At 45.4% G+C, this 21325-nt stretch overlaps 1 protein-coding gene across 6 annotated transcripts in view; it reads right to left on the reverse strand.

Moving 5' to 3' along the window:
- The window catches only part of IQSEC1 (IQ motif and Sec7 domain ArfGEF 1), a 447285-nt gene that overhangs the window by 336300 nt on the left and 89660 nt on the right, over positions 1–21325 (reverse strand). For all 6 annotated transcript variants that reach the window (XR_004901410.1, XM_036018305.1, XM_036018303.1 and 3 more), the window contains exon 2: positions 1449–1478. Coding sequence is in view for 5 of the 6 variants with exons in the window: in XM_036018305.1 (XP_035874198.1) it covers positions 1449–1478 (30 nt within the window). In the remaining variant the exon portion in view is untranslated. The remainder of the gene's footprint in view (positions 1–1448; positions 1479–21325) is intronic.

Genomic DNA, 21325 nt, shown 5'->3' on the forward strand with positions numbered 1-21325 from the left:
CTATTTGGCCTGAGCCGCAAACATATGTTCATCTTTGCATACCAGCCTCTCAGTGTCCCAAAGTCACACAGGTCCAAGCACACATGGTTCTCCCCACTGTTATGTCTTTCCCACACTTCTCCTATGAGGAGAATCATTCACCTTCTTCAGGGCTGAGTTCCAACATTGCCCCTCTTACAAACACACTTTCCTGACAACCTACCACACAGAATGCTGAGGTGAGAGTGTGGGTGAAGGGGTGGGGCATGGCACTCAAACTCTCTTCAGGGCTGAAACCTTGACACTCCATGGATTCATTCACCCCACACACATCTCCCAGCACCATTCAAGGGACGGACCTGGCTGGAAGCCTGTATTTCCACCAAACATCCAAAAGACTTGCCCCCATCCTGCCCTGCCTGGCCCCAGAAGCTATCTGAGCTAAAAAAAAACCTTCTGATCCTGGATGGGTCACAGCCTAGGAACCCAGGTCACAACCCACTCCAATAGAAAGGAACAATCACCAAGCTGGCAAGAACCTGTCAGAAATCAAAGCACGTGGTTGTGTTACTGTCAGCATTTAGCTAGTTTTTAATAAAGGAAAGGGGAGCAAAGAGAATTAAACATGGAGTTTAATACAGTGGGGAGCATGAGCATGTTGCTTCACCAGGAAGCTGCATCACACTCCAGGAGATCACAGCATGGCTCAGCCAAGGGGATTAACACTCCTCCCCTCCTTGCTCTGGTACCAGATGACCAGGTAAAACCAGGGGAGGACAGGCACAGGTGCAACAGAAGTCAAAATGGCACAGGGGGAGGTGCTTGACCAAAGAGGCCATCAGTCCAGCCTGGGAAAAGAAGGAATTGGTTGGAAGATGGACCTATCAAAAGCCCATGAATGCCTGAGAAATTGATTGGTCATGTTGAAAAACCACTTGGTCCATCCCAAAACCAAGCTAATTTAGTCCCAGAAAAACAAAGAATCTCTCTCTTTCTCTCTCCCTCCCTCCCTCCCTCTCCTGGGAACCCACACTTCCCCCATTCATTCACATATTCTCTTTCCATAGTCATGTGCCCTAAGCATCTGTATGGACAATGGTCAAGTAGACTCCACATGCAGGCTCCAGGATGAAGACTGCAGTGGAAACACAGGCACAGCTGGCCAGATACTGGACTGGACTGGATTTCAATACAGAGCAGAAACTCAGGACAGTGACCTATATTCTGGTCCTACTGAAGACAAGACTGGACCTTTTCCATGGCAAGATGGATCAAGATGGGACACTGAGAAGTCAGGAGGGGAATCCCCTTAATTTTACATTATCAGTAAAGATTACTATGGAACCCCATCATCCTGTGCAGGTCTCAGGAAATTCTTTCCCTTGTGACACAAGAACACCACTTCCACAGATAACACTTTCTTTGAAGCCCAGGACACAGATGCAGTAACAGAGGCTGGTGACACATACCTGATGCTCTGGGAGCATTCTCCTTCAGACCTGCAATGAGAGAGAACACATGCTTACAATGCTGGTACTCTCTGCTCCTGGAAACCCACACTAGGATGTTAAATGTGCAGATCTTGAGGTACCCAGCTACCTCAGTGTCCAATCTTTTCTCTAGCCTCAGGCAGACAACCTCCAGGCCCAGGCCTGAGTTCCATGTTGCCTTCCTTTTGATCCAGATTTCTACCCTGAAAGTCACCTCCTCCTGGAAGTCTTAGGGTTTGTTTCCCACCCCCTCACCTTGACTGCAATTGTTTGCCCAGGATCTGAACGTCCCAAGAGTTGGGGAATAACCCCAGAGGCATGGGCTATGATTCCAGAACTATGTGCCTGGACTCTACAAGGCAAAAACTTAATGAATAAAACAGGGAAGGAGGGCTGTGCTGCTGGTCTCACTACATCCCCTAGATCAGGGGCCCCTGACCTCCAGGCTGTGGACTGGTACTGGTCTGGGCCTGTTAGTGTAACAAGGTGCAGCCAAAAGGGGAGCCCCAAATAGGGATTTGGAATGGGGTCCAGAACTCAAGGTGCTCAGGAAATATTAGGATGTCCTCACCCCTTCCCCCAACAGGTGTGAGTTGGGAGAAGGGACACATGGAGCAGGAACATGCAGAGCTGTTTTGTACAGCCACAGCTTTGCAGCTCACCTCTGGCATGGTCATTTAACATATCTATAACCTTCAACTGGTTTCATAGATATGCTAAACAGCTGTGGCCATGCTTTGAGCCAGGAGGATGGGAGTGACTTCCACCCAAGATGTAACTGGGGGGCAAGTCCCCCTGATTACAGCACCTGCGTGATAGCTTGGAGATGATTGGCTCCATGCCATGAGGCCATACCTGCCCAGACTCACTATGGCAGCCCAGTAAAACTGGAAGGATATGGGAGTGTTGGCACGTGTAACCGATTGTAGGAGGAGTTGGAAATGGGGCTGCAGAGGAAGATTGGAGCGGGGATTTAAACCCAGATGCGGCAGCCATTAAGGGAGAGAACCATGCGGCTGTGGCAATAGAAAGGAGAACCACTCAGCTTTGGCTAGAGTGGGGACCCCCCCACAGCCATGTGAGAGAGAGGACCACACTGCTGTGGCAATAGAAGGGAGAGGCATGCGTTTTTGGCCACAGTGGGGACTCCCACAGCCACGTGAGGGAGAATTGACATACAGCTTTAGCAGAGAACTGCCACTCGACTTCAGCAGAGTGGTAACATCCCCCCCACCCTGCTCCCCGCAGCTTTGCCGAGAAGAACCATGTGGTTTTGGCCAGAGTGGGGACCCCTGCAGCTTTGGTAGAAGACCACATGGCTTTGGGGTGCTCCCTTGGCCACGTGGCCTAGAAAGCAATAGAAACTTTGCCTGGAAAGTGGGTACAAAGAACTCTTGCCAGTAGGCCATGAGAAGGTGCCACATGGCTTTGGATTAATTAGAGATCCTGCCTGAAGCAACAGAGCTGATGGTGCCTGTGGCCGGAATCACGAACGTCTACTTCTTTTCCTGAGATACGGTACCCCAAATTAGGGCAGGGGGAGGAGGAAGCACTGTGGGCATCTGTGGGTATCTGAAAGGACTTTGATATTTTAATGAAGACATTAGGTCACTACTTTAAGTTTATATAGCTTTAAATAAACATTTCCTTTCTTCTTCACAAATCTTTGGCATTGAAAGATGTCTTTGGGCGTGGAAATGGGAGGGAGGTGAGAGGGAGGGGTGGGTGGGCTGGGATGGGAGTAAAGGACAGAAAACTATACTTGAACAATGATTAAAATAAAATTAGGAAAAAAAGACGTCTTTCCTAAGGTGGCAGACAATCAAACCTAGTGGGGGTTCCTTTCGGTAATAGTATATCATACCCCCCTTGGCCCTGTGTGTGTGTGTTCTATAACATTAGGAACTGGGCCACATACCAAAAGGTGAGCTTGAATGTAATGAGCTTGAATCATCCTGAAACCATCCCTCCTCCCCCGTCCATGGAAAAGTTGTCTTCCACGAAACAGGTCCCTGGTGCCAGAAAGGTCAGGGACCACTGCCCCAGGTGGTGTTTGCAGTATATTTCCCCGTTACCAGCTCTATTTTTGTGGTAGGCAGTTATATAGACATGAGCAAAGCAAGGACAATGGGCCAGGTACAGAAGGTCACCAGGGCCGAAAGCCCTGGATGCCCAGCAAGAGGCAAAACCGGGAAAACAAAGACCTCACCCCCAGGGCAACCTTTCCTCTCCTAGTATATCATTGGTCTTGAAGTTTGGACCCCAACCTTTCATATGGCTGGTCATGAGCTTTAGACCCCTAACCTTTCTTCCCTAAGGATAATATCTAGGCCTCAGTTATGTTTCAGCTCCAGACCCAGAAAAGCAACAAAACCAAATGAGTGATGCCATGGCTGCCAAAGGACCAGCTGCACTGACTAATGATCCCCTGCCCTGGCACCAACCAATCAGTGGAGACCACAACCCTGAAAGGCTATACCTGGAAAACTGATGAATATTCTATTGAAATCCTCCACTGGGACCACCCCTAAAATCCCCATCCTTAAAAGCTCTTAGGATGGAGGACCCAGCATGCTCTCTGTCCCAGGAACACACTCCTGTTTCCTCCACCCCCAGCCAGGCACATCCCCCTGCCTCCCCCATAAGTTCCTGGGGCCTCTTCTTTGCCTCTGTAACTTGTTTCCTGAGGCCATTTCTTCTACTGGTCACTTCTTCTACCTCTGTGACTTTCTAAAATAAAATTTCTCTTATAGTTTGAGTCCTGGCTCTGAATTCTTTCCTAGTCAGTACTCAAGCACTGAGGTTGCTGAACCGAGATCTGGTCTGAATCCACTGGTCTAACACCTGGTGCCATTCTCACTGCCACCAAAATTTTCAAGTACCCCAAAATCAATTACACCACTTTACAAAGGAAACAAGGCTTAATGTCAAGGAACTGAACAATTAGATTGTATCAGGCACTCTTAAATTTTCACAGAAATTGAAAAATACCTGGCATGCATGCACAGCAATGCCCTACCACTCTGCAAAGCAAGGAAAGGGACTTTAGGATTAAATTACACACAGCTGATCGCTAAAGCCTTCGTGGGGCTTCCAGGGTCTGGAGGAGCCAAGGAGCAAACACACTTGGGAATCTAATCCTTGGACACCTGAAACTGGATTTTATGCCAGAGAGCTTGACAAATAAAAACACACAACCCACAGTCAGACAACTGTCTTTCGGTACATCGCCTTTTTGGTAATTTTGCAGACTGCATGGCCCTGTCAGCACATACATTTCAGGGAATGGTTTCTGCCATGGAACTAACCTTGCTGATCTCAGGAGACCATCCTGTGCCCCCTTCCTACATCTGCCATTGTAGTGACAGATGTTATCCAGGCTGCACAAGTGCCAAGTCACCTTTTGAACTCAGATTTGCCAACTCCACCCACTCCACTTACTCCCACGTATGCCATCCTCCTGTCACAGCCTCAGTAACCAGCTAGCAAACCAGACCCCATCTGTCCTGTTAGAAGTCAGGACAGAGGGGACACACGGGCTTCCAGGTGCTGCTAACATCTGGCTCCTGATCTTGGTACTGGTTACTCAGGTATGTTTGTGAATTATAAGAAATCTATATTCCATAAATCTATATCATTCAGATGACTAAAATATATTTCTCGTATATATTTGGTCTTCATCCATGATTTCAACTAAAACTGGCACTCTTGGAATTTCCGGAGTGTTAAGAGCAAGGGAACATCTTTTGTTACAATACATGGTCTCTTGTCTTCAGTTCCTGAAAACCCTTACAGCCACAAAGGTGAAATGGGTGTCTTGTCATATATAACAAGCCCCTTTCCACCACAGCTGGGTTTATGTTGACAAGGTGACTTTTGGAAAGCACCTAAGGACTGGGCTGGTTGCCACGGGAACACACGAACTGAGAGTTGGAACTTTCAGTTCTACCCCTTGCAAAGGGTAAGGGAAGGGGAGAGGGGCTGAAAGTAGATTTGTTCACCAATGGCCATGAGTTAATCCAGCAATTTTCAACCTTTTTCATCTCATGGCACACATAAACTAATTACTAAAATTTTGTGGCATACCAGTTAACAATGGCTGAGTTAATCCATCAGGTCTACATAATGAAGCCTCCATAAAACCCAGATGGATGTGGTTCAGAGCTTTCTTCTTGGGGAGCCAGACCACTTCCACTTGGCATCCTGCAGCACCCCAGGCTCTACAGGGACAGAGGCTCCTGGGTATGGGGCCTTGTCCTGTGTATTTCTTCATCTGGCTGCTGGCTTGTATCCTATAATATCGTTTGTAATCAACTCGTAATCTAGTGGGCAAATGGGTTTCCCAAGTCCTGAGAGCTGCCTTAGAAAATTAATCAAACCCAAGGAGGAGGTTGTGGGAACCTCTGATTTAGTGCCAGTCTGTTACAGGTGGTAACGTGGTCTTGGGACTGGTGTCTGAAGTGGGGGCAGCCTTGTGGGACTGAACCCTGAAGCTGTGGCGACTGAGCTATCACCAGGGAGACGGTGTCAGAAATGGATTAAATTGTGGAACACCCAGCAGGTGTCTGAGAACTGCTTGGTGGTGTGGGAAGCCCTCAACAGGTCAGAATTAGATACCAGAATCTTAATCAGGTGAGCTCACAGTGTAAATACTCACCTTGCCACACACTTAGGACACCAGCACTTTTTAGTATGTGTGCTCTTCTATTTAAAAAAAAGGTGAAAAAATATGAAAGGTGGGAGAAGGTGGAATAGATGAGGTAAATTAGCTAAGAGCTGATAACTGTTGATGTTGGATACATGGGAGGGGTGCCATTATACTGTTTTCCTTCCTTCTGTGTACATTTGAAGTTTCCACAAGACACAGTTTTTAAAAATAAAACACAAGAATGAATTTGGATACATGCATTACTGCTGTGGCAGGTGGTGAACAGGGCATGTGATCAACTGTGGCTTGTCTGAGGCAGACCCTGAGCGGCTGAGCAAACTGTCCACCTCCCACACCCGTGTTCTGGAGATAGACTTAACTCAGATCTATTGCCATGATTATGGTGCCACCTATCTGGGTGAGAGACTCTTCAGAGAATAAGATCAAAGCAAGGACTTCACTCCCGAAAAATGTATACACTCAGCTGCAAACCCAGTCATGGGGCCCCTGTGCACTAGCCACAAAGGAACAAATCACAGATGGTGGCACTGGGACAGCTGACCCCAACTTGCACAGCTTGTGTCTATTTGGGGTTGTGCTGGTTGGGGACAGACCTGGGCAATGTGCAGCTCAAGGGCAAAGAGATAGATATATAGCCTACAAATGGTGCCAAGCTTAAAAGGTGGCAGGGTTTACTGTAGCACCTGGCCTAGAGAAAATAGGATCTGTGTGGTGACTGGGGCCAGGAGGTGGGGGAAATGCTGGGCTGTTGGTCAGAGGGCACAACGTTACATAGGATGAACAAGTCTAGAGACCTAACGTACAGCATGGTGACTACAGTTAACAACATCATACAGTACACTGGAAATCTGCTGAGAGTAGATGTCAGGTACTTGGATGCACACACACACACATTGTAAATGAGGAGATGGCATGCTTGACCGTAAAATTCATTTCACTATGTGTATTTATACAAAAACATCATGTTGTAACCTTAAATACATATCACTTTTATTTTAAAAAAAGGATAAGAGCTGGTATGTGAGTGGTCAGTAGCTGTACCTAAACTCTGTGACTTCTACAATGGCAGAAATGACACTTTTGCCAGACTCGGGACTAAACCTTAAAAGATTGGCATCTTGCCCTGACTGGTGTGGCTCAGTGTATTGAGTGCCAGCCTGCGAACCAAGGGGTCACTGGTTCGATTCCCAGTCAGGGCACATGCCTGGGTTGCAGGCCAGGTCCCCAGTATGGTGCATGTGAGAGGCAACCACACACTGATGTTTCTCTCCCTCTTTTTCTCTCTCTCTTCCCCTCTAAAAATAAGTTCTAAAAAATAAAATATTAAAAAAAAAAGACTGGCATCTTTTCCATCTGACTCTTAGAAACTAGTTGCCGTGCTGAAGGAAGCCCACACAGCTACAAGGGAGGACCAAGGCCCTTGGCCATCAGCCCAGCTGAGCTCCCAGCTGTCGGCCATTGTGAGAAAGGCCTGAGCTGATGGCACATGGGGCTGAGAAGGCTATCACCATGAGCCCTGCCCACACTGTGAAATCCAGAGTAAATAAATGATGATTACTGTTTTAAATCACTAAATTTAGGGGTGGTTTGCTACCCAACAGATAACCCAAACAGTCTCACCCCTCACCGCATGCGTGCTCCAATCCCTCCAACTCCCCTTACCCCATGTAATGGATGGAATATTTGTGTCTCCCCAAAACCCGTATCTTGAAGTCTTAATTCCCAGAGTGGCTGTATTTGAGATGGGGCCTGCGAGGAGATGCCAAAGGTTAAATGAGGTCAGAAGGCTGGCAGCCTGATCTGGCAGGACTGGTGCCCTTATAAAAAGAGGGAGAGACACTCGCTCTCTCCACCACACAAGAACACAGTGAGAATGCAGCCGGCTGCAAACCAGGAAGGAAGTCCAAACCAGAAACCAACCTGGCGCACTTTAATCTAGGACTTCCAGCCTCCAGAACTGTGAGAAAATAAACTTGTATGATTTAAGCTGCCCATCTACAGTATTTTGTTATAGCAGCCAGAGCTGGCTAATACACCCTCTGCAGCCTCAAAGCCTTTGTATACCCTTTCCTCCTACCTGAAACGCTTTCTATAGTTAACACCTCCTGACCATTGATCATTCTCAGCAACTATGTCCCTAACTAATGGGGCATTTCTGACCACCCTCTGAAAACTCAGGAAGCCCTCCATCCCTGTTCACCCCTCTCAAAGCAGCCTGCCTATCCCCCACCATACAAGCCAGTTTGCAGCTTAGATTTCTGTGAAATATCACTGGTCCTAGAACAGAAGGAGCAATGAATGATGCAGGGGAAGAGGCAGAGAGGGGTTGGGCAGAACTGAGGCGGATGACACCTGTCTGTGTCTGTGGTCACGAGGTCAGTGTGGGCAAGGTAGCAGGCATCAGGGAGTGTCCTGGAGCCCTTTGGTTCCTGCTGATGAAAAAGAAAACCAGGAACAGGATGACTTTCCAAACTGGCAGGAACAAATGTGAGGTCACAGAAGCGGCCCTCACATCCATTAACCCACTACCCTGGGAACTGTCCCTAGCAGGTCTTCCAGAGCCAGGATAAGACTTTACATGTTTGCATGCTTAGGCCATGGTACCTTAGTGTGGGTGGCCCCAGACACACCTGGAGATAAGGATTCTGGTGCAGGAGTTTATGAGAGAGATAAAGGCAGGAGGATAGGGAAGTGAGAGAAGGAGGAAAAGGTGGCTAATACTGGCAGTGATCAAGCTGCCCACCATGATGGGAGCCCATCACTGACAGAGCCATCAATGTGGAAACCTGCACTGTGGGCTACAGGAGCTATGTCCACCAGGGAGCCCTGAGAGACAGTGCAGAGCAGCACCGAGCTCTCCCACCCAACCATCGAGACTGCTGGGGTACTGGCTGCAGCTGCTCACAGGGGGGTGGTAAGTCTCTACACTTCAGCCTGCATAATCACCTAACTCAACCCAAAACTGTTGCCATGGAAACCCCATTGCTTGTGACTCTCAGGCCTGAACACTGGATTGTGCTGCTGTGGGAAAACCAGACCTCTCTGTTCCCTGTCCCTCCATCACACTGTATTGCTCACTTCCACCTTTTAAATCTTGGGCAGGGATATGACCAGAAGAGCTGAGGCCACCTACAGAACCCTAGCTGCAAGGGAATCTGGGAAATAAAGATTTCAGTTTTTCCAGAGGCTAGAGTACAGCAAGACCCAGACAAAGGGGGTTGGTACACATGTTGAATGAGTCAGTCTGCAAGATACGCCAGATTGTACAGGCTGTGTTGTCTCTGGCTATGGGTCATTCAAGCTTGGCGTGCTGAAATCTCAGTCCTAACACCCTGCTCTTTCCTATCCATGTCAGGGCTCTACCAGGGGTGACCCCCCAGAAAACTGGAATTATCTTCTGGAGAGTGGACCCCTTATAGCACAGACTTTCCCCACTAGCTGGGTGTTCTAGGAACCCATCTGTATCAGTGTACCAGCTGGCATGGTTGTGAGAGGCTGCATTTGGCTTCAGTGAATTTTTTTTGAAGACTCTTTCAATGTGTTTGCCCATTTCATGATGGGTGATTTACGAGTGCACCTGTCCACACCATGCTGAGTGTTCAGCAGTTTTTGACAAAAAAAAAAGCGTGATCCCCGTGATCCACCCTCCCTATTCACCTGTTCTCACCCCAAGCGACTTTTTTGTTTGTTTCCCTGGATGAAAAAAGTCCTCAAAGGGAAATATTTTGTTGATGTGGAAGAGGCAAAACAAATAACAACAGAAACACTAACAGGCATCAAAGTTGACAAGTTCAAAAACTGTTTTGAGAAGTGGGAAAAGTCTCGACGGGTGTATTGTATCAAATGGAGAGTAATTTGAAGGTGACCATAGTTTCAACATGTAAGAATAAATACACAATTTTTAATAAATAATTCCACTTTTTGGGGTCCCCCCTCATATACTGACATAGCCCCAGGCACCTGTGCCTCTGCATAGAATCCAGCCCCCAAGGCCAGCAGCCCCAGCAGGAAAGCCTGTACTCCTTTATATTCTTCTTAGTCCCTCTCTCCATTTGGCTCTCAATTCTAGGCTCTGCAACCCCTGATGTCCTGGGTGGGGTTGTAGCATCTGTGGTTACTTTCCCTGCCTGCATTCTATAATATGTCCTCATCTTATACGAACAGTATCTTTCTCCTTTGAAGATCCCTCCAGCTTTTCCAAATCCATGTGGTTGGGGTGGGGGGATGGGGGAATTAACCCTCTATAATATCAGAATCAAAGGGTGAGCATATAACCTAAATGTGGCCAATTCATATATTTCATCCCCTTTGTTTCTGTAACAGGTTTGAAGATAGACATGTGTTCTAAGCCCAGCAAATCCACGCCAAGATTTGCAACAGAACTAGTGCTGTAATAGAGTAAAATAATCAGTCTTTCTGACTCCATCTTGTTCAAGCTTGCCCAGTTCCCATGTCATGCTGGTTAGCAGCTTCTGCTTAGTCCTGTAGGTAGACAGGTTAGTAAACAAAGGAATCTAACCTGCAGCCTAGGAATTATAGAAACAACCTCCCTGCTCAAAACTACCTCCTCAAGGAGATAAGAAAAATATGTACAATATTAATGATCAAAATATTTATAGGAAATCATGACTAGGACCATAGCTACCATAGTTGGTTGACAGAAAGCAAGAGCTTTCACCATCATCCTTGGACATTTGCTGGCATCCAGATGTCTGTGGTCATCAATTACCTCCTGACCTCACATCCCTCCTGTTTCCCCCTTCCCATGACATAAAAAAAGCCTGAATTCTGTACTTTCTAAAGATCGTTCTTTAGGACACTAGTCTTCCATCTTCTAGGCTTGCTGGCTTACCAAATAGTCAATTCCCCTTGTCCCAACCCCTTGTCACTCGACTTCTGGCTATTATGTGGTGTGCAGTACAAGCTTTTACTCAGTTACATTGTCAGTGGGAAACTCTCTCCTTTGGAGGGCTGCCAGGGCTACCACATGCAGCAAACTGACTGACAGTGAGGCCAACATGGAAAACAAAGATAAGGTAACTGCTGATGACATACTTTGTGCCCCCCCGGGCCAACCCTGACCTGAGGCTGATTGCATCTGGATGGAGGTAGGGCCGAATAGAGCCAGGAACAGAGCGAGCAAATGAAAGCACTAGCCTGGGCACTAATGCTTGTGCATGTCAGTGTGTTCAGCACAAACTAAAAGGGAAAAAGACTCCAGAAAGAGAACCCCAAGAGTGTGCATGCACACACATGCATGTAGATGCACACATTTCAAGCCAGAATAATACAGAGCATGGTGCAGGGGACTTGCATCCAAAAGAGAGGAGGTTTTGCCACATTTTTGGCATCTTTGTATGAAACATAATTAGCTCTGAAGAATAAAAATAGATGCATTAGGCAGTGATTAAATAGATTAATGGGTATTTAAGTTTGAACAGCATTTCAATATGGCACTAGCCTATGTGGAGTCTTTAACAGGCCTCCTGCCATTCATCTCTTCCTGAGGAGGACATCCTCAGTGCTGTCATTGTACTTTTCTTATGCGTGTACAGGGCCTTCAAATGCATCATCTCCTGGGATCCATGGAGGTAAGAAGGCCAAGTCAAGGTCACACAGCTTGTGGGGCAGAGCAGACACTCTGATAAAAAGGTTTTCCTGCTAAAACCCTGTATGTGACTCAATACCAGAGGTAGCTTTCCTGGGAAGCTATGGAAGCTGAAACAAGAGACTTCTCACTTGTATGGGCCCTTCTTAGATCCTACACATAGTTATAGGTTCTTTTTAAAAAGCGCCACCCAGCCCAGGTTTTTTTTATATATATATAATTGATTATGCTATTACAGTTGTCCCATTATTTCTCCCCTTTATTCCCCTCTGCCCTGAACCACCCCCACCCGTATTTCCCCACTTTAGTTCATGTCGATGGGTCATACATATAAGTTCTTTGGCTTCTTCATTTCCCATTCTATTATTCTTAACCTCCCCTGTCTATTTTGTACCTACCAATTATGCTTCTTATTCCCTATACCTTTTCCCCCACTCTCTCTCCTTCTCCTCCCCACTGATAACCCTCCATGTGATCTCCATTTCTGTGACTCTGTTTCTATTCTAGTTGTTTGCTTAGTTTATTGTTTTTTTTAAAGTTCAGTTGTTGACAATTGTGAGTTTGTTGTCATTTTACTGTTCATATTTTTTACCTTCTTTTACTTAGATAAGTCCCTTTAACATTTCATAGAGTCATAGAATAAGGGCTTGGTGATGATGAACTCCTTTAACTTAACCTTATTTGGGAAGCACTTTATCTGCCCTTCCATTCTAAATTATAGCTTTGCTCGATAGAGTAATCTTGGATGTAGGTCCTTGCCTTTCATGACTTCAAATACTTTTTCCAGCCCTTTGTTGCTGTAAGGTTTCTTTTGAGATATCAGCTGACAGTCATGGGAACTCCTTTGTAGGTAACTGTCTCCTTTCCTCTTGATGCTTTTAAGATTCTCTCCTTCTCTTTCATCTTGGGTAATGTAATTATGATGTGTCTTAGTGCGTGCCTCCTTGGGTCCAACTTTTTTGGGACTCTCTTTTTTGAGCTTTCTGAACTTCCTGCAAGTCTATTTCCTTTGCCAGATTATGAAAGTTCTCCTTCATTCTTTGTTCAAATAAGTTTGATTTCTTGCTCTTCCTTTTCTCCTTCTGGCACTCCTATGATTCGGTTGTTGGAACATTTAAAGTTGTCCTGGAGGTCCTAAGCCTCTCCTTGTTTTGTTTGGTTTTTGTTTTTGTTTTTAATTCTTGTTTCTTCATTCTGTTCTGGTTGACTGTTTATTTCTTCCTTCTAGTCCAAACAGTTGATTTGAATCCTGGTTTCTTTCCCTTCACTCTTGGTTCCCTGTACATTTTCCTTTATTTCACTTTTCATAGCCTTCATCTTTTCCTCTATTTTTCAACCATACTCAATCATTTCTGTGAGCATCATGATTACCAGTGTTTTGAACTCTGCATCTGATAGGTTGGCTATCTCTTCATCACTTAGTTGTATTTTCCTAGAGCTTTGATCTGTTCTTTCATTTGGGCCATATTTTTTTGTCTCTCCACGCCTGTTATGTAGTAAGGGGTGGAGTCTTAAGTATTCGGTAGAGCAGGGCAACTCTCTTCCCTGTTGTGGTACTGTCTGTGGGGGAGGGATCTGAGAGTTAACAGTGCCACTTCTCAGCTCTTGGCCAGCTTTCAGTCACTTCCTCTGCTATACATAAGCAAATTGGGCCCTTCTGCTGCTGATTCAGTGTGGGGTGTGGTAGGGGGAGGTTGTGTACATTCTAGGACCCTGTGGGCCTGTCCAGCTAACTCTCCTGTGAGGCTGAGAGTTTCTCCTGCTACCTCAACCCCAACAGATTTTTTTTAGTCAGAGGTTTTGAGACTTTATTTCCCCGACTGTAACCCTGGGTTGAGAGGTCTGTCCCACTCCACAGTTGTTCCTCCCAGTTCATCTGCAAGCAAATATGGGACCACCTGCTCTACCACCCACCACCTTGCCCCATCCTCCAGCCACCACCTTGCTGTGAGTCCTCTCCACCCAGATGTGTGTCTCCACCCCTCCTACCAGTCTGGATGAATGCTTATTCTTTAACTCCTTGGTTGTCAGACTTCCATCCAGTTTGATTTTCTGGCAGTTCTGGTTATTTTTTGTTTTTAAATTTGTTGTTTTCCTTCTTTTGGCTGTGCGATGAGGCTGAGTGTGTCTACCTATGCCTCCATCTTGGCCAGAAGTCCCACCCAGCCCAGACTGAATGGTTCAGTTGGTTGAAGAATTGCCCAATACACCAAAAGGATATGGGTTCTATCCATGGTTAGGGCACATACCTAGGTTGTGGGTTAGATCCCCACTTGGGAGTGTACTGGAGGTAACCAATTGATGTTTGGTTCTCACACTGTTGCTTCTCTCTCTCTCTCTCTCTCTCTCTCTCTCTCTCTCTCTCTCAAAAATCAATAAACATATCCTTGAGCAATGATTTTTTAAAAAGTGCCCCCCAAAACTATATAAGTTCTATGCTTTATACCCCAAAAGGTGTGGATTAGCTGCCACCCAACACCACACCCGAGGTTGTTTCCCATGTCCTCTCTGGCCTTTCAAAGAACAGACCCCCAAACCCAAGGCCAGGGGAACTCAAGTGTTAAAGATTTTAGTCTTAGTTATAATTGATAGGCTTAAGTGATTAATGCATGTGGAAAGCTGTTATTCCAGATACTGGAACACATGCCTTACAGTGACTCCAGGGGGTTGACAAGCAGTTCAACCTTTGTGTCCCAGGGGGTCTGCGTGGAGATGGTATCTGAGCCATTATGTTCCAGGGAGTGAATGTCCCTGACACAGATAAAGAGATGTTGATCAGCAGATAAATACTAGGAAAATCACCAGGACTCTTATCCGATTAACCTTCTTTCCAAACCCCTTACCCACACTTTCCTTCTCCTTATAAAAAGGTTTGCTTGTGATGAGGTGTTAAGACAGTTTTTGAGGGTACATAACCCACTGCCTTCTCAGATCGCTGGCATCTGAAAGCACCCATAAAGATTCAATCCTTCTCTCTACTTATTGGTTCTGGTAGTGACAGGCAGCATGAATAGTGAATTTTCCAGTTTCAGTGTTGTCATCAACTTGAAATAGGTCCTCAAAGGCTTCCACTCACAGAGGTTCTCTGCTCCTCCTCATTTGCAGTTTCTTCCCTATTTCTGATGATTTAGATACTTGTTATGCAAATGACATCTACAGAGATCCATTCTGCAAAATGCTTACATGCTTCTTTAAGGTCTTCTTCATCTTAAAAATAAAACCAAATCCTCCTGCTTCTCCTAGGAGGTGCTTGGAATACCAGCCTATAGAAAGGGAGAAGTACCAAGAGAAGCCCTCCAGCCAACCACCTCATGGTCTATAAGAACAGCTCTCACCTCCTGGCCTCAGGGACTTCTGCCCCCTCCTTTCTAATCTGTCAAGGTTGGATGACAGCTGGAAGTCACAGCTGCGTGTTCTATTCCTTGGCCCTGACTCAGTTTCCAGACAGACATTCCCTCCCTACCTCTCTGGCCTTCTCAGGCTTTCAAAAGCACCCCAGTCACAACGCTAAAGAGACATACCTGCACTTCCCACCCTAGTACAGAGGAGCTCCCAAAGCTGGTAACAATAGACAAGAGCCTTGGGGTTGCCCAGGGGGTTAGCGCCCTGCCCAGAACCACCATGGGGCTCTCACTTTACTATTTGGAATAGGTGACTCTCAGCATCTCTGGATCTCCAGATTCCCCATACCCCCTGCACTAAAAGGAACCAGTGTTTCTCTTCCAGTTACAGGACAGATGTTAATGACTTTTCATAGCTGCTTGAAAAGTAATGGTGATAGTGTCAGGAGTCAGAAACAATCACCCAAGATGTGCCTCAGTGATATGCAGATTGTTGTGAGCTAAAGGCAACTTTAGCAGCAGGCTCAAGAGAAACTTTTGCCCTACCTTTAATAACTGGAATTAGTGGCCTTGCCCGTAATAGACTATCAGAGATAACTGTTACAGAAAAGACCCAGTGGGGGGTGGGGGGGGTGGCAAATGATATACTATTACCGAATGGACCCACCCTTTTGCTCTGGGGGTCCCCCACCTCATACTAGGTTCGCCTTGCCCACCACCAGGGAAAGATGTCTCTCAATGCCAGAGATTGGTGAAACGGAAAGGGATTATTTATTTCAAAAGTTATACAGACTTACAGTAATGACTTCATGTCTTCATTAAAAATACTAATAAAGTCCTTTAGAATACCCACAAACTCACGGTCCTTCCTTCTCCCTTTTGCCCAGTCCGGGGTACTGTATCTCAGGAAAAGAAGTAGAAGTCCGGGTTCAGACAGTCCCTCAGTTCTGGCACCATCAGCTGTGTCACCACCTTGATTTCCAGTTAACACAAAACCATGTGACACCTCCACATGGCCCATCAGCAAGAATCCTTTCAACCATTTTCTTCTAGGCAAAGTCTCTCCTGCTTCCTAAGCCACATGGCAAAAAGGGAGCACCCCAAAGCCATATGGTCCCAACCAGGCATGGCTGCTGTGCTTGGATTTAAATCCCAGCACCAATCTACCTCTGCAGCCCCATTTCCAATTCCTCCCACAATCAGTTACACTTGCCAGCATCCATATTTTTCCAGCTTTACTGGGCTGCCAGAGTAAGTCTGGGCAGGCATGGTCCCATGGCATGGAGCCAATCATCTGCAAGCTCTCAAGCAAGGGCTGTAACCAGAGGGAGGTGCTTCCCAGTTACATCCTGGGTGGAAGTCACTTCCATCTCCCTGTCTCAAAGCATGGCCACAGCTATCTAACATATCCATGAAACCAGTTAAAGGTTATAGATATGTTAAATGACCATGTCAGAGGTTAGCTGCAAAGCTGTTGCTATGCAAAACAGCTCTCAATGGCCCTGCTCCATGTGTCTCATCCCCCAGCTCAGACTTGTGGGGGTGAGGACATGATATATAAACATTTTTCCTAATATTTCCTGCACACCCTGAGTTCTGGACCCCGTTACAAATCCCCATGTGCCCCCACCCCCGGCTGCACCCTGTTACATAACATCTTTTGACTAATTTTACGGCAAGACCAACTTCTATTCACTATGCATCTACTATCATCCTACAATGACCCTTTGAAGCCCCCAAGGTGCATTACCTCATCCCTAGCTCAGGATGTCTTATACACCCATGTTCCCTTTCTGTCTCTGAACCTCTCCTGCATGGGGGGTCTCTGATTCTCCCATGTATGGTTAAATTTGGTTATTTTCTCTTGCTAATCTGTCCCATATCTACCTGATTATTAGACCAGCTGGAAGAACCTTGAGGGGAGAGGAAAGTTTGTTCCTCACAACAGAATCACAGAAATGGAGATCACATGGTGGTTATCAGTGAGGAAGGGGAGGGAAGAATGGGGGAAAAGGTACAGGGAATAAGTAGCATAAATGGTAGGTAGAAAACAGACAGGGGGAGGTTAAGAATCATATGGGAAATGTAGAAGCCAAAGAACTTATATGTATGACCCATGGACATCGATGGGGCAGGGAATGCAAGTGGGAGGGAGTATGTAGGGTGGAGAGGAATAAAGCGGGGAAAATGGGACAACTGTAATAGGATAATCAATAAAATATATTTTAAAAAGTAGAAAAAAAAGAAAAGGAAAAAAAGGAAAGCTTGTTCCTCACCTACAACAGTAATCATAATATAATAATTATATTCATTATTACAACAACTAACATTTACTCAGTACTTACCACATACCAGGATCTATGCTAACCACTTTACATGTATTAACTCATTTAATCCTCATTTTATCTCATTTAACTTTCACATTTTCTGGAGCTTCTTTGTTTTAATTGCAAGAGGAATGCATGTTTATTGGGGCAAATCAACAAGTCTGGAGGTGCGTAAAGAGCAAGTTCACAGTCTCCTGCTCTTTTCCTGTCCATCCCTGCTCATTCCCACTCTCCTGGTGCAACTAAGGCATGCAGTCTCATGTATAGAGTCTTTCCTTTATGCCAACACATGCAAAAACATATCAGAAGACCCTCTTAGAATTCTGTCAATTCTATGGATAAAGAAAATGCAGCTCACAGAGGTTAAGTGACTTGCCCAGGATACACAGCAGGCAACTGAGGGAGCTGGCACTTATTTGACCTCCAAGTTTAATGGCAAAGCCTGTGACCTTACCCACTAGCCTACACTGCCCCTGTAAGTCATGTCAGCTTTGAACAGAAGGAAAAATAATAACCATAACAAGAGACAACAGCAGTGCACATTAATTAAATATTGATTGTGGTGGCATTTCAGGTATGTTATACATAATCATCTAGACTTCCCCAAAGCTTTGAGAGTCGGTCTTATTATTTGCACGGCCTCCCTCCCATTTCATAGATGAGAGAACTGAGGCTTCATGAGGGGAAACCATTGGCCCAGGCACAGAACTATAAGCAGCGACAGAACCGGGATTCAGACTTAAGCTGACTAAAGTCACCCCAGGAAGAAAGCTGGATGGGAAAGGGCAGGATTTGGTCCTGAGTCAATGGGCAGGATGGCCACTGTCTCCTTTTTGAACTTGCACTGAATTCTTACTGTTCCTCAAACTAGACACCTTAGGGCCTTTGCCCACATGGATCTTCCCCTCACTTGGCCTAGATAATGCCTACTCCTCCTGAAGCTCTCTGCTTAGTCAGTGATGAGGCCCTGGAGCCTCTGGATAAACTTCAGTGCTCATCATTGTATTTCTGAAGCCCAGCTGAGCATCTGTGCACAGCAGATGCTGGATAAATGTGTTCAGGAAATGGAGGTAAGAAGTCTGTGACAAGCTAAGGAACTTTCATGTGTGAAGGGACAGAGAGCAGGGTGTACCAGGGGAGGGCAGAAGACTCAACAGGCCTGGACCTGAGGGGTGGGGAACTTGGCAGGACAGGAGGCAGGGCCCATCAGGATGAATACCCATGGAAGATAACAAGGAGCCAGGAAGGATGACAAGAGTTTGTTGTCTGAGTTTAGAGCCAGACCTTGAAATTCCAAACCACAGCAGACACAGCACCACAAAAGCAGGGCCAAACACCTCTGTAGAAGATGTTGCTTTCTGCCACCCAGAGTCCACTGATGTAGGGGAAAGCCTGAGGTAATAATACCTGTCATTGTGCATCTGTTGGGTCACCAGGGGCAGGGTAGATTATCACATCCTGTCCCTGTGTCTGCAGGAGAATCCCCTACCCACAGACTCTGAAGGCAGTGCCAGTGCTGGGCATGGGCATTCAACCTGACAGGATGACGCCCACCATCCCTCCCTGTTGTGTGACTTTAACAAACCCTACCCACTGCAGTTCCCTGTCTGCAAAACAGGGATATTAAAAACAAGAGAAAGAATGAAAAAGGGGCTCTGGAATAAGACAGGAATAAGTGAAAAATAATCAAGTCTCCATTTCTGGGTTTGATACCAATTCGGTAGTAAAATCATGTTTTGAATGAAGAAGTAGATGAATGGGTGCGAATGGACAGCCTTTTCCTTCTTTTACATCATGTTATGAGACTCAAGTTTAATGAGTCTAGATGGTGTCTATGGCCCTTGTTAAAAATGTTCTCCAAAGAGCTCCCACTCCCCAAGGATAGGAGAGGGGCATTCTGGGGAAGCTGCATCAGGATAGCAGTAGAGGGAAGGACCTTCTATCTCACACAACCACTGCCAGCATCCAGATTACATAATCAGCAGGCTGCCTGCACTAGTGGGAAGGAACCCCAAAGGTTTCCTTTTGTAAATGTTCGCCAGAAAATTAAGAAAAAGTCTCTAGTTAAGCTTCCACCCTAAGAAATTAGCAAAGTAAAAGCAAATTAAACCCAAAGCAAGCAGAAGGAAGTAAATAACAAAGATAGGAGCAGAAATGAATGGAATCAAGAGTGGAAAAACAATAGAGTAAATAAGTGAAGCTAAATTGAAAAAAAATAAAACTGATACACCTGTAGACCAGAGATCAGAAAACTTCTCCTGTAAAGGGCTGGATAGAAAATGTTTTAGACTTTGCTGCTACATGTAGTCCCTGTCACATATTCCTCACTGTGTTTTATTTTCTTCTTCTTCTTTTTTTTTCCAAATCTTTAAAATGGCTATGGGCTGGGTTTGGCCATCAAGCTATAGCTTGCTGACCCCTGCTCTAGACAGACAGACCAATAAAAAAAAGAGAAAAAACATTACTTACAAACAAAGAAATACTAGGAACAACTCTACATCTGTAAATGTGACTACTTAGACAATACGGGCTAATTTCTTAGGAGACACAAACTAAGTTCACTCGAAATGAAATAGATAACATGAATAGTCCAATATCTTAATTCTGGTGAATTTTTATCAAACATGTATGGACAAAATAATACCAATTCTACACAATCTCTTCTGGAATAAAGGGAGGGATCACTCCCCAATTCATTTTATGAGGCTAACATTTACCCTAATGCCCAAACTACATAAAGATATTACAAGAAAGAAAACTACTAACCAATATTCCTTATGAACATTGACACTAAAATCCTCAATGAAATACTAGTGAATAAAAGTCAACAATAAGGTTGGTTCAACATTTGAAAATTAATCAGTGTACTTCACCATGTTGACAACCTGAAGAAGAAAAAGTATATGATCACATTTGCAAGATAAAACTCTATGCCAACCAAGAACAGAAGCAAACAACCTCACCCTGATAAAGGATGTCTACAAAAACCTACAGCTAACATCACAATAGTGAAAGAGTGAATATTTCCCCCAAAACCAAGAATAAGGTGAGCTGTCCACTCTCACCTCTCCTGTTCAACACAATCCTGGTGACCTAGCCAGTGCAATAAAGCAGGGAAAATAAACAGAATGCATGCAGGTTGGAATGGAAGAAATAAAACTGTCTATCCAGAGATGACACATTATTTAAGTAAAACCCTGAAAAGAATCCAAAGAAAGGCCACTAGAATTAGTAAGTAAGTTTAGCAAGGTCACAAGACACAAGTTAAAAGTACAAAAGTCAATAGTTTTTTACATGCAAGCAATGACCTACTAGGAATTGAAATTAAAAGCAAAGGAATGAGAAATACAAAATCTAGTTTGGAAATGCTGCGTGACAGAAGTTGGAGATGGGAGAAACTCAGAGAGGGAGATGCAACTTCATTGGTAATGTTTCAATTCCATAGTACGACAATGTGGTCACAGTTGTTTGCAGCTCAGGAGAGACACATAAATGGACATGCAAGTGAAATCAGGGAGGAAGAAAAAGATCCAGCCCCACTGGGAGACACTTCAGAAAAAAATAATGCACAATGGTCTCTGACATCATAACTCCCTTATGGCTTATACACGTCTTTTGCCAAGTTTGACACATTCTACAGGATTTATTTATAACAGGGGATGAGCAAGTCTTGTTAGTACTAATGGGAGAGGATTTATTGCTCTGTTCTCCTCATCTCCGATGGCATAGGAAGGAAAATCACTCCTTCTTTGAAAACTTCCTGCAGTTGCATTAACCAGACAGGTTGCCTAAAGAGGCCTGAGGACAGTCAGGCCCTGAACACTGAGCTTCCACCCAGAGCCCACCTCAGGGCTAGAGAGTGAAGCCTCAGTCAAACTATTTCTGGAAAGTTCACGTGGCAATACGTTCTG

The sequence above is a fragment of the Phyllostomus discolor genome, chromosome 2, assembly GCF_004126475.2.
Source record: "Phyllostomus discolor isolate MPI-MPIP mPhyDis1 chromosome 2, mPhyDis1.pri.v3, whole genome shotgun sequence".
NCBI lineage: Eukaryota > Metazoa > Chordata > Mammalia > Chiroptera > Phyllostomidae > Phyllostomus > Phyllostomus discolor.